This window comes from Oncorhynchus kisutch, linkage group LG11, assembly GCF_002021735.2.
Source record: "Oncorhynchus kisutch isolate 150728-3 linkage group LG11, Okis_V2, whole genome shotgun sequence".
NCBI lineage: Eukaryota > Metazoa > Chordata > Actinopteri > Salmoniformes > Salmonidae > Oncorhynchus > Oncorhynchus kisutch.
Window position 1 is genome coordinate 5,751,274 of NC_034184.2, and position 15,057 is coordinate 5,766,330.

The 15,057-nt window shown below is 40.9% G+C and overlaps 1 protein-coding gene across 5 annotated transcripts in view; it reads right to left on the reverse strand.

Moving 5' to 3' along the window:
• Positions 1 to 237: 237 nt before the first annotated feature.
• Positions 238 to 15,057, reverse strand: part of LOC109875869 (mitogen-activated protein kinase kinase kinase 21) — a 43,331-nt gene continuing 28,511 nt past the window's right edge. Inside the window, exons 6-11 of one of the 5 annotated variants that reach the window (XM_020468301.2) lie at positions 12,361 to 12,471; positions 7,420 to 7,524; positions 6,520 to 6,670; positions 6,320 to 6,417; positions 5,468 to 6,217; positions 238 to 5,323 (exon numbers count right to left, since the gene is read on the reverse strand). In XM_020468301.2, the coding sequence (XP_020323890.1) occupies positions 4,935 to 5,323; positions 5,468 to 6,217; positions 6,320 to 6,417; positions 6,520 to 6,670; positions 7,420 to 7,524; positions 12,361 to 12,471 (1,604 nt within the window). In that variant the 3' untranslated portion in view covers positions 238 to 4,934. Of the gene's footprint in view, positions 6,248 to 6,319; positions 6,418 to 6,519; positions 6,671 to 7,419; positions 7,525 to 12,360; positions 12,472 to 15,057 lie in introns of all 5 variants that reach the window. The other 4 variants (XM_020468300.2, XM_020468303.2, XM_020468302.2 and 1 more) reach the window with 4 other exon arrangements.

Below are 15,057 nucleotides of genomic sequence, written 5' to 3' on the forward strand. Positions count from 1 at the left end.
ATGTATAATATATTTTTTTGTTTTAAAAATCATACATTTTCTTTACTGATTTAACCTCGTCTAAGTAGTAGGAGAAAAATCGATTAATCCCGAAGCCACTCCTGAGGGGTAAACATTGTTTCTTAAAACACCATACAGGTGATTTATTCTGAGACCATAAAACTACAATACTTGAACATACACTAGGCCCCAAATAAAAGTATGTAGATGGGTACTATGTAACAAAAACTTTAAAAAAAATAAAATACATTTGTCAATTTGACTTCAATAATTTCAAACCAAATGGCTGGTTAAAAATACAGTATAAAAAATCTGTCTCATGAACTTTGAGCTTTGGTGAAAGTTTTGGGAACAGGAGACATTACATTATTTTGTCCCTCAACAGAGACTGTCTGCAGATCAACAGCAGAGCTCCTTCTCGTGTATCTTGCAGCTTGTTGAGTGCAACACCACTCTAACTACACAAGCGCAGTGCACAGGAAGTCTGAATGATTGTGCTTTGTCAATCGCCTTGCTAGCCTAGTCTCATACTATATGTGCTGTAGCAAACTCTATCAAAACCATGAGCCATACTGTATAAGACTAAACTATTGGCTTACATGGTCCTCCAGAGGCTGGATATCATCATCACTTAGTCATCCTACTACAGGTTATTACGCTCAGAGAGGTGTCCGAAAAGTGGTCACGTCACCAGAGTTTCTTTGACCTTGTCCGCATAACATCTACACAGCACTATTACAGCTGTTGGTCCATGCAGGTTATTGAGAAGACATGTCATACTACATGTCTGCAAAATAATATTTGCCTCCCACAGTGAGACTTCTTGCAACATAATTCATTAATTGATTTGAGACCCAACATGAAACATTTCAGAGAATACTATTTCATTATAATTACTGCATTGCAGACCATTTTCATTCCAAGATACTAAGACAACAAAAATAGGCATTTTGGTCTTGATTTCTAGGTATTGACACTACTACACAAGGTAAAGAGGGTATGGATTCACATTTGTTTGGTATGATCTTGAGTTGACTTACATTTCCAGAAAGAACGTGGAGGGTTTGAGGATTCACACTGGTTCAAAGACCTATCATTCTAATCAGACGGCCATTCTTGAAGTGGTTTAAGTATGCTGCGAGTATAAAAGTAAGAAGGTTGAGGTCAACTGACGTATTTGTTAACATGGGGATACATGAAGATAAAACAACGCTGGGATTCTGTGGTGCGAACCAAAACACTGATAAACAGGTTTGATCAGTATGTACTGTATGTTGTCGTCTCAATCACTTGAACCAATTTCCTCACACACAGAGCTAACACAATGCTAATAAAAAGGAAGATAAGGCAACAAAAAAAACTTAAGTTGTCGTTCAATTAATGGAATGCTTAACATGTCAGGATATAGCAAGGACTCCAGCTTAGACAGTGATGAGATTTGATCTCAAAGGCAGTGTTAAAAAAAAGGTATTCTTCCAGTTGTACTGACTTCAACAGCTGTCTGGGATGTACTGTTAGGAATGTCGATTTAAATAAAGACAAAGTGACTTCAACAGCTGTCTGGGATGTACTGTTAGGAATGTCGATTTAAATAAAGAGAAAGTGACTTCAACAGCTGTCTGGGATGTACTGTTAGAAATGTCGATTTAAATAAAGAGAAAGTGACTTCAACAGCTGTCTGGGATGTACTGTTAGGAATGTCGATTTAAATAAAGACAAAGTGACTTCAACAGCTGTCTGGGATGTACTGTTAGGAATGTCGATTTAAATAAAGAGAAAGTGACTTCAACAGCTGTCTGGGATGTACTGTTAGAAATGTCGATTTAAATAAAGAGAAAGTGACTTCAACAGCTGTCTGGGATGTACTGTTAGGAATGTCAATTTAAATAAAGACAAAGTGACTTCAACAGCTGTCTGGGATGTACTGTTAGGAATGTCAATTTAAATAAAGACAAAGTGACTTCAACAGCTGTCTGGGATGTACTGTTAGGAATGTCGATTTAAATAAAGAGAAAGTGACTTCAACAGCTGTCTGGGATGTACTGTTAGGAATGTCAATTTAAATAAAGACAAAGTGACTTCAACAGCTGTCTGGGATGTACTGTTAGGAATGTCGATTTAAATAAAGAGAAAGTGACTTCAACAGCTGTCTGGGATGTACTGTTAGGAATGTCGATTTAAATAAAGACAAAGTGACTTCAACAGCTGTCTGGGATGTACTGTTAGGAATGTCAATTTAAATAAAGAGAAAGTGACTTCAACAGCTGTCTGGGATGTACTGTTAGGAATGTCGATTTAAATAAAGAGAAAGTGACTTCAACAGCTGTCTGGGATGTACTGTTAGGAATGTCAATTTAAATAAAGAGAAAGTGACTTCAACAGCTGTCTGGGATGTACTGTTAGGAATGTCGATTTAAATAAAGAGAAAGTGACTTCAACAGCTGTCTGGGATGTACTGTTAGGAATGTCGATTTAAATAAAGAGAAAGTGACTTCAACAGCTGTCTGGGATGTACTGTTAGGAATGTCGATTTAAATAAAGAGAAAGTGACTTCAACAGCTGTCTGGGATGTACTGTTAGGAATGTCGATTTAAATAAAGAGAAAGTGACTTCAACAGCTGTCTGGGATGTACTGTTAGGAATGTCGATTTAAATAAAGAGAAAGTGCTCATGATTTAAACAGAACTACAAAAACAGAGATTTAACATTCGGTATTCTTTGTAAACGGGGACGAACAACAATACATTGGATATTTATGGACAGTTTTACTTGTTGCTCGGTACTAATGACTTGCATGGTACTTAAATGGGGTCAGAATATTCAGATGATAAAAATGTGTGTAGTCTAGTGGCATCAGAGACAGTTCCTGTCAGCTTTTTATGTTAATATGAAAATGATTGCTAAGGAATACAGCATTTAACTGTTACTCAAACAAATATTGAAATATATTTAATTCCCATCTCTTTGTTCTTCAAAATAGTGTTTTCACAGGAACCTAGGTAGACTAACCCCCATGTGAACTGATTTCGAGCAAAATGGTCATATTCCACATAAACCATAGCAGCTATTAATGCAGAACAGTCTTTATGTAGAGTACTGGTACTGGTCCAGCTGCTGGTAAGGCTTGTCGTATAGTGGTAAAGTAGAAGCTGACCAGGCCTGGTTTAGTGTTGAGACTAGAGGTTGACCGATTAATCGGAATGGCCGATTAATTAGGGCCGATTTCAGGTTTTCATAACAATCGGAAATTTGTATTTTTGAGCCCCGATTTGCCGATAAAAATAAATAAATATGTATACCTTTATTTAACTAGGCAAGTCAGTTAAGAACACATTCTTATTTTCAATGATGGCCTAGGAACGGTGGGTTAACTCCGTTGTTCAGAGGCAGAACGACAGATTTTCACCTTGTCAGCTCGAGGGATTCAAACTTGCAACCTTACAGTTAACTAGTCCAATGCAATAACGACCTGCCTCTCTCTCGTTGCACTCCACAAGGAGACTGCCTGTTAGATGAATGCAGTAAACCAAGGTAAATTGCTAGCTAGCATTAAACTTATCTTAAAAAACAATCAATCATAATCACTAGTTAACTACACATGGTTGATGAGACTGAGCATACAAGCATCTGACTGAGCGGTGGTAGGCAGAAGCAGGCGCGTAAACATTAATTCAAACAGCACTTTCGTGCATTTTGCCAGCAGCTCTTCGTTGTGCGTCAAGCATTGCGCTGTTTATGACTTCAAGCCTATCAACTCCTGAGATGAGGCTGGTGTAACCGAAGCTATACTGTTTCACTGGCAATACTAAAGTGCCTATAAGAACATCAAATAGTCAAAGGTTAATGAAATACAAATGGTATAAAGGGAAATAGTCCTATAATTCCTACAACCTAAAACGTTTTACCTGGGAATATTGAAGACTCATGTTAAAAGGAACAACCAGCTTTCATATGTTCTCATGTTCTGAGCAAGGAACTGAAACGTTAGCTTTCTTACATAGCACATATTGCACTTTTACTTTCTTCTCCAACAATTAGTTTTTGCATTATTTAAACCAAATTGAACATGTTTCATTATTTACTTGAGGCTACATTTATTTTAATGATGTATTATATTAAGTTAAAATAAGTGTTCATTCAGTATTGTTGTAATTGTCATTATTACAAATAAAATCAAAACAATTGGCCGATTAATCGGTAGCGGCTTTTTTGGTCCTCCAATAATCGGTATCGGTATTGAAAAATCATAATCGGTCAACCTCTAGTTGAGACTAGGTTTTCCAGTGTTGTTTGTTGCACTGTTACAGATGTAGGATCTTAATTTGATCACCCTGTTGCAGAAGAACTGTCCTGCTGCAGGATTATTTTCCTGCTTTAGCAAACTGGCTCAAATTAAGATCCTACATTTGTAAATCTGTCAGTTGCGCCACATGTTGACTTCAATATTACCTCTCAGACATTGGACAGAACTCATCCTAAAATAAACACTGTTGTATATGTCAATATAAAAACAAAATCAATACAATACAAAATAATTACCAGCATTAAATCAAAACGGAGAATAAAAGATCCACAGACAAAAGCAAATTAACATTTTAACGTAAGCATCATTTTGTAACTTAAGATGCCATGGTCCTAACTAGTATGTGCGCACAAAAATGTAAACATTTCTGCAACAACAAAACATTTAATGTGTTCCTTCGTTGTTCAATCAACCTGATGCTATTGAAACACGTTTTTCTAATATTAAATTACCTAGCAAAATATGACAGAATAAATAAACAGTTCAGCAGCAGTGGCCTCCATTCAGGTAAAAACCACAGGAGGGCAGTGGAATGCCCTGGAATGTCAAATAAGACTTGTTGATCCAACTCATAAACGTTACTTAGAGACTGGATCCTGGTAATAAAGGCAGCTTATTTCTGCTATGACAATCATTTTTTCTCTAGTTCGAAGACGGAGGGGCGACTGGGGCCGCTCTGAATTCGGCAGAGGGGCACGGTGCAGTCACATTTCTGCCCCTCCGTGTCCATATCCAGCAGAGAGCAGTCCATCTTGACCTCGGCGGAGGAGAGGACGATGTTGAGGCTCCTGGCGCTCTTCTCTCCAGAATAGTGGCCCAGGGAGTAGCTTTTGTTGTGGCCCCTCAGGAGACCCCAAGAGTGGGGTTTGCCCCGGAGGGACAAAGGCCGGGACCTGGAGGTGACAGTCTCCCCACGGGCTGCTCTCTTAGGGGTGTCCTCCCTGTCAGACTTCTTCTTCTGAGAGGTTGTGGTGGAAGACAGTCCCGATGAAGTTGTGAGAGAGCCAGATGTACCGTTAGCTGGGGACAGAAAGGAGAAACAGAGACTGTTTCATTGTTCACGGATCATTTGTACAGTGGTGTCACCTCACAATCAAACACTACTGCATTAAATATATACAGTCTCTCTGTGTCACCCACGGTCCTGATGTCACGTTCACTCACTGTCCTGAACGATGGCCGACTTCTTCCTCCGGAGGTGAGAGCCCATGCTTTGACTGTGAGTCTTCTCTGGGGCAGCAGGCTGGGGGAGGGGGGAGGCCGGAGTCCTGCGGCCGGGCACCTCTGGAACCTGGGGCTGGGAGCCACTTCTGGGCTGTGGCGTGGGGTGCGACAGGCTGATAGGGGCCACTTCCTTCACAGGGCTGGGCTCTGGCCCCTCCGAGGCTGACCGCAGGAGGCTCTTGGTAGAGTTATACTCTGAGATGGAAGACATGGAGATGAGGTTGATGGGGACTTGGGAGGCTGCCTCATCCTTATGGGAAGAACGTCCACCAGGGAAGCGTGTGGCGCGCTGGAACAGACCCTCTTTCTTTTTCTTCTCCACACTGGGCTGAGGCTCAGGGTCATCTGCCGGTGGGGCATTGAGCACATTACGCAGGTCAAAGCCCAATGCTACCGAGGCCAGCATAGAGGCACAGCCGTAGAGTACGGTTTCTGTCCGGCGGCGAGCGGAGGTCCTCTTCAGGCTGTTGGTGGGGGTGTGCTGGGGTGTGGTGCTGGTGGAGCTGGCTGAGGTGGTACTGGAGTCCTCCAGGCTTTCCCCAGGGCAGCTTCCTGCCGTCCCCTCGCCCCCCTGCTGCTTCTCATCTTTCCACAGGGGTAGATCGATGTACACCTGATTGGGGAACTTCAGTTGCTTTGGTTTGGTGTTGTCCGATCCATCTGGCGAGCACATCTCTTCTTTACTGGTCCCTGAACATGAAGGACGAGGACAGAGACAGGCTGTTGACAGGGACTAAGAAATGGTCTTGTTGTGTTCCATCTGATTATATTAGAAGACACATTTCCCCTCACCTTGCTGCTCTGCAAACAACGCAGCCAACGGAACGGACTTCTGGGACTTCCCCAGACTGGTGGACCAGGGGTTGTTTCCATCAGACAGTGGCCTCACTCTGCCAGGACAAGTCAGTTTCAAAAAACAACCCACACAGACACCATGAAGATGACAGAAGAAATACTGAACGGAGATGAAAAGAAACACTAATGTCCTGTACCTTTCAGCACAGTTTCCCCGCTCCTTGGTCTGAACGGAGCTCGGTCCCCACGTTCGCCCCTTCTTCTTAATCCCCTTCTTGACGTCATCAAACTCCTCCGGCTTGTAGATGGTGCTTCGTCCCCATGTCCTGTTGCTCTCGTCCAGAGTCACTGTGATGAAGGAGAGAACATCAGTCAACAACTGGCAGAGTACTCCAATACACCAGTGACAAATCTGAGTGTAAAGGCCAACAGCAGATACAGTTGCAGCCAAATATATTGGCACCTTTGCACTTTCTTAAATAATTCCCTATTTCTCCTAGAATAAGTGGAAAATCCAATAACAAGGTGTGGTGACAAATACTTTTAAAATGAAACTTATTTGAGAAGAAACAGGGAATTATTTAAGAAAAGTACAAGGCTGCCAATATATTTTAGTCTTCAACCACTTGAGTAGAATTTAGTGGACTGGATTATTTGAGAAGATAACCTCCACCATCAACCGCAAAGGGAAATATTCATATAATCACTGCAGCTGAACACTGGTTAGGAAATCAAAAATACTCTGTATGTAGATCTGTGAACATTTCAAGAACACGTTGGGTTGCAAATGAAGAGAACACATGTGATCAGGTGATAAACATTACAGGTTACAAATGACCTCGGATGCATCCCAACGTGTCCTTCATTTCAAAGCAAACCTATATTATTATTAGTAATAAAAACCCTGAAACATCCTGGGCTTTTCAAGGGATAAACCCAAGTACATTTTCTGAAATCAGAGATGATGATAGTCCATCAAATTGTCTTAGTAGCCAGAAGCACAGGCAACCGTTAGAACCCTAGACGTTGAGAAACACGTTAGCCGGTGCACCCATAGCAGACAGAACGGCCACATTCCAACAATGCCAGTTGCTTGCCTTTCTTCCTAACCCCAGTATAGGGCTGGCACTCGCTGGTGATATCCACATCTTGGTGATACACATACATACTGTCCCTTCGGATACTGTCAATTCGGGCGCACACTAGAGGGAGAAAACATTCATGGAGAACCAGAACAGAGGTTAGAGAGGGAAGCTTACCCAGTCATAACAGCTACAGTGCCTTCAGAATGTATTCACACCCCTTGAATTTGATAACAGTCTGAATATAACATGTATTACATTAAGATTGTGTCACTGGCCTACACACAATACACAATAATCTGAAAGTGGAATTATGCTTTTCGAAATGTTTACAAACTAATAAAAAAATGTAAGCTGAAATGTCTTGAGTAAAGCAAGTATTCAACCTCTTTGTTATGGCAAGACTAAATAAGGTCATGAGTAAAAATGCGCTTAAAGTCACAAAATAAGTTTCTTGGACTCATTCTGTGTGCAATAATAGTGTTTAACCTGATTTTTGAATGACTACCTCATCTCTGTACCCCACACACAAAATTATCTGTAAGGTCACTCAGTCGAGCAGTGAATTTCAAACACAGATTCGACCAGGGAGGTTTTCCAATGCCTCGCAAAGGGCACCTATTGGTAGATTGGTACAAATAAAAAAAACAGACCTTGAATATTCCTTTGAGCATGGTGAAGTTATTAACTACACTTTGGATGGCGTATCAATATACCCAGTCACTACAAAAATACAGGCGTCCTTCCTTACTCAGTTGCCGGAGAGGAAGGAAACCGCTCAGCGATTTCACCATGAGGCCAATGGTGATCAAACAGTTACAGATTTAAATGGCTGTGACATGAGAAAACCGAGGATGGATCAACAACATTGTAGTTACTCCACAATACTAACCTAAATGACAGAGTGAAAAGAAGAAAGCCTGTAAATAATACAAATATTCCAAAACATGCATCCCGTTTGCAATAACACACTAAAGTAAAACTGTGCTTTATTTGACAAAGAATTTATCTTCATGTCCTAAATACAAAGTGTTATGTTTGGGGCAAATCCAACACATCACTGAGTACCACTCTCCATATTTTCAATCATGGAGGTGGCTGCATCATGTTATGGGTAAAAATAATAATACTTATTTTATGTAGTGTATATAAGTATGTGGACACCTGCTCGATGAACATCTCATTCCAAAATCATTGGCATTAATATGGAGTTGGTCCTCCCTTTGCCGCTATAACAGCCTCTACTCTTCTGGGAAGACTTTACACTTGAACATTGCTGCAGGGACTTGCTTCCATTCAGCCACAAGAGCATTACTGAGGTCGGGCACTGATGTTGGGTGATTAGGCCTGGCTCACAGTTGGCGTTCCAATTCATCCCAAAGGTATTCAATGGGGTTGAGGTCAGGGCCCTGTGCAGGCCAGTCAAGTTCTTCCACACAGATCTCTACAAACAATTTCTGTATGGACGTTGCTTTGTACACAGGGGCATTGTCATGCTGAAACAGGAAAAGGCCTTCCCCAAACTGTTGCCACAAAGTTGGAAGCACAGAATCGTCTAGAATGTCATTGCATGCTGTGACGTTAAGATTTCCCTTCACTGGAACTAAGGGGCCTAGCCCGAACCATGAAAAACATCCCCAGATCATTATTCCTCCTCCACCAAACTTTAAGGTTGACACTATGCATTGGGGCAGGTAGGGTTTTCCTGGCATCCGCCAAACCCAGAATCATCCGTCGGACTGCTAAATGGTGAAACGGGATTAATTCATTCCTCCAGAGAACGCATTTCCTCTGCTCCAGAGTCCAATAGCGGCAAGCTTTACACCACTCCAACCAACGCTTGGGCAAGGTGATCTTAGGCTTGTGTGCAGCTGCTCGGCCATTTCATGAAGCTCCCGACTAACAGTTTTTGTGCTGATGCAGTTAGGAACTCGGTAGTGAGGGTTGCAACCAAGGACAGACAATGTTTAATGCGCTTCAGGGGTCCCATTCTGTCAGCTTGTGTGGCCTAACACTTCGCGGCTGAGCAGTGAAAGTATGTGGACACCCCTTCAAATTAGTGGATTCGGCTATTTCAGCCACACCCATTGCTGACAGATGTATCAAATCGTGCACACAGCTATGCAATCTGCATAGACAAACATTGACAATAGAACATTGACATTGACTTCAGCCTTACTGAAGAGCTCAGTGACATTCAACATGGCACCGTCATAGGATGCCACCTTTCCAAGTCAGTTCGTCAAATTTCTGCCCGGCTAGAGCTGCCCCGGTCAACTGTAAGTGCTGTTATTGTATTTTCGTTTTTTTTTTGTAAAATTTTTACCCCGTTTTCTCCCCAATTTTCGTGGTATCCAATTGTTTAGTAGCTACTATCTTGTCTCATCGCTACAACTTCGCTACACCCAGAGTCTCTGGTGGCACAGCTGGCGTTGCAGTACAGCGCCCTTAACCACTGCGCCACCCGGGAGGCCTTAATGTAGTACTTTTCAAAGAATATCTAAGCGTTTCAAATCACAAAAAAAGATAACCAATTTAGAAAAACACCACCACAACATCATGACAGTCATTAGAAAGTTTATGGCTTCTGTGGTCATCGGAGGGAGGTAGGCAGGTAGTGCGCTGTCATCAAGATGTCTCTGGCTTTTCTGTAGTAGAACTGAGATTAAGTTTGGTCTCCGTAGTAGATAGCTAGCTAGCTACTCGTTCACTACAACCAAAATGAAGCACCCACTTGGATGCTGCTACGGCAGTTACGTGGCCCCAGAAAGCACACCACCTTTCAATAAAAAAAATCAATATTATATTCTATTTTCAAAATACAGGGTATGCTTTTTTTGGATAAAAATAAAAAGAATCGAGCTAAGCACAGAGAAAATCCTAGAGGAAACCTGGTTCAGTCTGCTTTCCAACTAAGGTTGACCCCAATTAGTCGAATGGTTGATTGTTTGGTTGTTAGGCTGCAACAATGCCGAGGGCTCTTTATAACTCCGCATGATTGTTTGCATTTGATTGTTAGTGTATATCAATTCCCCATGACATAAATCACCTGCATTACATTTACAGTTAATTCCTATAATTTCTAATCTACAATGTTTGTTACTTTGGTTAAGGTAATTTATTTTAATGCATTCAATATTATTATTCCAGTCTTTCTGTTCTCATTGTTTGAGTGGACACATTGAAGCTATGCTACACTTGTGAGTAACATGTTTTTGTTTTGTTTTGTCAATTTAGTCATTGTCTTTTGTTTGGAGCACTCCTGTCAATGTTGAGTAACGACGCACACGCATAGAAGTAGGCCTATAGGCTACCTGAAAAATCTTTCCAGCTCTCTCACTTTCGATAACCACTCAGCATGAAAGCGAAAAATGCCAGTGGAAACGTCATAAAATAGGCCTACGTGATTACTTCTTAACAGTGCTCGACTTGGACTGAAATAGGTTCCAGTACTCATTTTGGGTGCTGGTACTGTTTCTATTTAGGTGCAGGATTTAATATTATATAAAGAGGAACAGGAGCTAAAGGAGTAGAACATTTGAGGTGCTGGTACTCAGCTCCGGTGAGCTCCTGCCCAAGTCAAGCCCTGTTTCTTATCCCTTGCAGAAATAGCCTACAGCTGTGTCTGTCCCAAGCTCACTGGCCTGGGGAAACTCTTAGGGCCAGAATATTTTATACAATGTTGCAAGTTAGCTAGTGCAAGCTTCAGGGCTGGATTCAATTTAATAGTTGATAGAATTATTCAAGTTCGTTGCAGACAGGCCATGTGTATCCAAAGTGATAAATAGGATATTTATTTTTATCAGGATATTTTCTACAATGTTTTTATTTGTTGGCTTTATATAGGCTACTTTTACATAGTTTGCAATGGCAATAGAAGTTACTTTTTAAGTTTGTATCATGTTAATTTAAATTTGGATAGAATCTTGATTAACCACATGACAATGATTTTGAAATATGAAGACGTTATTATAAATTAAAATTAAACTTTCACGAAAATGTGCATATGAAAACCATAACTGGTATGCATATCGGTAGAAATGGTAAGATAAATTCAACATTCAACATGAGAAAGGTTGCCGACTCCTCGTGCAGCCTATTACCAGCAACTTCAGGAGAGTCATGGCAGAATCTGTGAAAGCAAGCAGGAACGGTTGGAGAATTTTTTTTCTTCTTCTGGTTACCTAGCTGCCTGGCGCCCTCGTGAGGCCTCAAAATATAAGCTTAAAGCATCAGACAAACTCGATGCTTATAGTTGATTTTAATAAAACACATAGGGTGTGTCTATATATGGAAAAATACACATATAAAAATGTAAACCAATCAATTGGTTGAAAGAACAGACAACTTTTGGTCAACCAATATTTTTGGGGGATGGGGACAGCCCTATATCCAACAGACACTGGGAGACAAATTCACCTTTCACCTTTTTTAACCTAAAACACAACGCCAAAATATACACTGGAGTTGCTTACCAAGATGACATTGAATGTTCCTGATTGGCCTAGATAGAGTTTTGACTTAAAATCGTCTTGAAAATCTATGGCAAGATTTGATGATGGCTGTCTAGCTATGATCAACAACCAACTTTTTAAAGAATAATGTGCAAATATTGTACAATCCAAGTGTACAAAAGTTCTTAGAAACTTACCCAGAAAGACTCACAGCTGTAATTGCTGCTACAGGTGATTCTAACATGTATTGACTCAAGGGGTATCGTGTGTAGATGGGAAAAATAATATATTTAATTAATTTTTGAATTCAGGCTGTAACAAAACAAAAAGCGGAATAAATCAAGGGGTATGAATACTTTATGAAGGCACTAGATGCCATGATAAAGCACACGTACAAAGCTTTGTTTCACAGCACACTTGGGCACACACTTGATTTGATACTTATGTATCTGACCCAGGTCTGTCGTGTTGCAGTATGTTGGATTGTCTGAGGTGTACTTACACTGGATGGCCCGGAGGCGGGGTATGAGTGTGGGGCTGCTGGGGGGGCTGGTGTTCAGACTCCTACTGTCCATGGAAGGTGACGCCTGCACCGTGATCTTGTGCTGGAAATCTAGAAAACAGAGACACAGGTAAGGGTGGTTGGTCACTTTGACCATTGGTGTAATATCTCATTGACAGACTACGTAACATAAAAAGGTATTGTAACGTCTGTCAAAAGACTGGGATGCAACGACCAATGAGCGAAACTAGTTCCGCTTTGACTAGTCTTAGTCAAAGCTAGTATGCTGTCTAGTTAATATGCTGTTCTACATGATGTCTTGTTAGTATGCGGTCCTCCATGATGTCTTGTCAGTATGCTGTCTTCCATTATGTCTTGTTAGTATGCTGTCCTCCATTATGTCTTGTCAGTATACTGTCCTACATGATGTCTTGTTAGTATGCTGTCCTCCATGATGTCTTGTCAGTATGCTGTCCTACATGATGTCTTGTTAGTATGCTGTCTTCCATTATGTCTTGTCAGTATGCTGTCCTACATTATGTCTTGTTAGTATGCTGTCCTCCATTATGTCTTGTTAGTATGCTGTCTTCCATTATGTCTTGTTAGTATGCTGTCCTACATTATGTCTTGTTAGTATGCTGTCCTCCATGATGTCTTGTTAGTATACTGTCCTACATGATGTCTTGTTAGTATGCTGTCCTCCATGATGTCTTGTTAGTATGCTGTCCTCCATGTCTTGTTAGTATGCGGTCCTACATTATGTCTTGTCAGTATGCGGTCTTCCATGTCTTGTTAGTATGCTGTCCTACATGATGTCTTGTCAGTATGCTGTCCTACATGATGTCTTGTCAGTATGCTGTCCTACATGATGTCTTGTCAGTATTCTGTCCTACATGAAGTCTTGTCAGTATGCTGTCTTCCATTATGTCTTGTTATTATACTGTCCTCCATTATGTCTTGTTATTATACTGTCCTCCATTATGTCTTGTTATTATACTGTCCTACATGATGTCTTGTCAGTATGCTGTCTTCCATTATGTCTTGTTAGTATGCTGTCCTACATGATGTCTTGTCAGTATGCTGTCTTCCATGTCTTGTTAGTATGCTGTCCTACATGATGTCTTGTTAGTTTGATGTCTTGTCAGTATGCTGTCCTCCATGATGTCTTGTTAGTTTGATGTCTTGTTAGTATGCTGTCTTCCATTATGTCTTGTTATTATACTGTCCTCCATTATGTCTTGTTATTATACTGTCCTACATGATGTCTTGTCAGTATGCTGTCCTCCATGATGTCTTGTTAGTATGCTGTCTTCCATTATGTCTTGTTAGTATGCTGTCCTACATGATGTCTTGTTAGTATGCTGTCTTCCATTATGTCTTGTTAGTATGCTGTCCTCCATTATGTCTTGTTAGTATGCTGTCCTACATGATGTCTTGTTAGTATGCTGTCTTCCATTATGTCTTGTTAGTATGCTGTCCTCCATGATGTCTTGTTAGTATGCTGTCCTCCATGATGTCTTGTTAGTATGCTGTCCTCCATGATGTCTTGTTAGTATGCTGTCCTCCATGATGTCTTGTTAGTATGCTGTCCTCCATGATGTCTTGTTAGTATGCTGTCCTCCATTATGTCTTGTTAGTATGCTGTCCTCCATGATGTCTTGTTAGTTTGATGTCTTGTCAGTATGCTGTCCTCCATGATGTCTTGTTAGTTTGATGTCTTGTCAGTAAGCGGTCCTCCATGATGTCTTGTTATTATACTGTCCTCCATTATGTCTTGTTAGTATGCTGTCCTCCATGATGTCTAGTTACTATACTGTCCTCCATGATATCTAATTAGTATGCTGTCCTACATGATGTCTTGTTAGTATGCTGTCCTCCATGATGTCTTGTTAGTATGCTGTCCTCCATGTCTTGTTAGTATGCGGTCCTACATTATGTCTTGTCAGTATGCTGTCTTCCATGTCTTGTTAGTATGCTGTCCTACATGATGTCTTGTCAGTATGCTGTCCTCCATTATGTCTTGTTAGTATGCTGTCCTCCATGATATCTAATTAGTATGCTGTCCTACATGATGTCTTGTTAGTTTGATGTCTTGTCAGTATGCTGTCCTCCATGATGTCTTGTTAGTTTGATGTCTTGTTAGTATGCTGTCTTCCATTATGTCTTGTTATTATACTGTCCTCCATTATGTCTTGTTATTATACTGTCCTACATGATGTCTTGTCAGTATGCTGTCCTCCATGATGTCTTGTTAGTATGCTGTCTTCCATTATGTCTTGTTAGTATGCTGTCCTACATGATGTCTTGTCAGTATGCTGTCTTCCATTATGTCTTGTTAGTATGCTGTCCTCCATGATGTCTTGTTAGTATGCTGTCCTCCATTATGTCTTGTTAGTATGCTGTCCTCCATGATGTCTTGTTAGTATGCTGTCCTCCATTATGTCTTGTTAGTATGCTGTCCTCCATGATGTCTTGTTAGTATGCTGTCCTCCATGATGTCTTGTTAGTATGCTGTCCTCCATGATGTCTTGTTAGTTTGATGTCTTGTCAGTATGCTGTCCTCCATGATGTCTTGTTAGTTTGATGTCTTGTCAGTAAGCGGTCCTCCATGATGTCTTGTTAGTATGCTGTCCTCCATTATGTCTTGTTAGTATGCTGTCCTCCATGATGTCTAGTTACTATACTGTCCTCCATGAT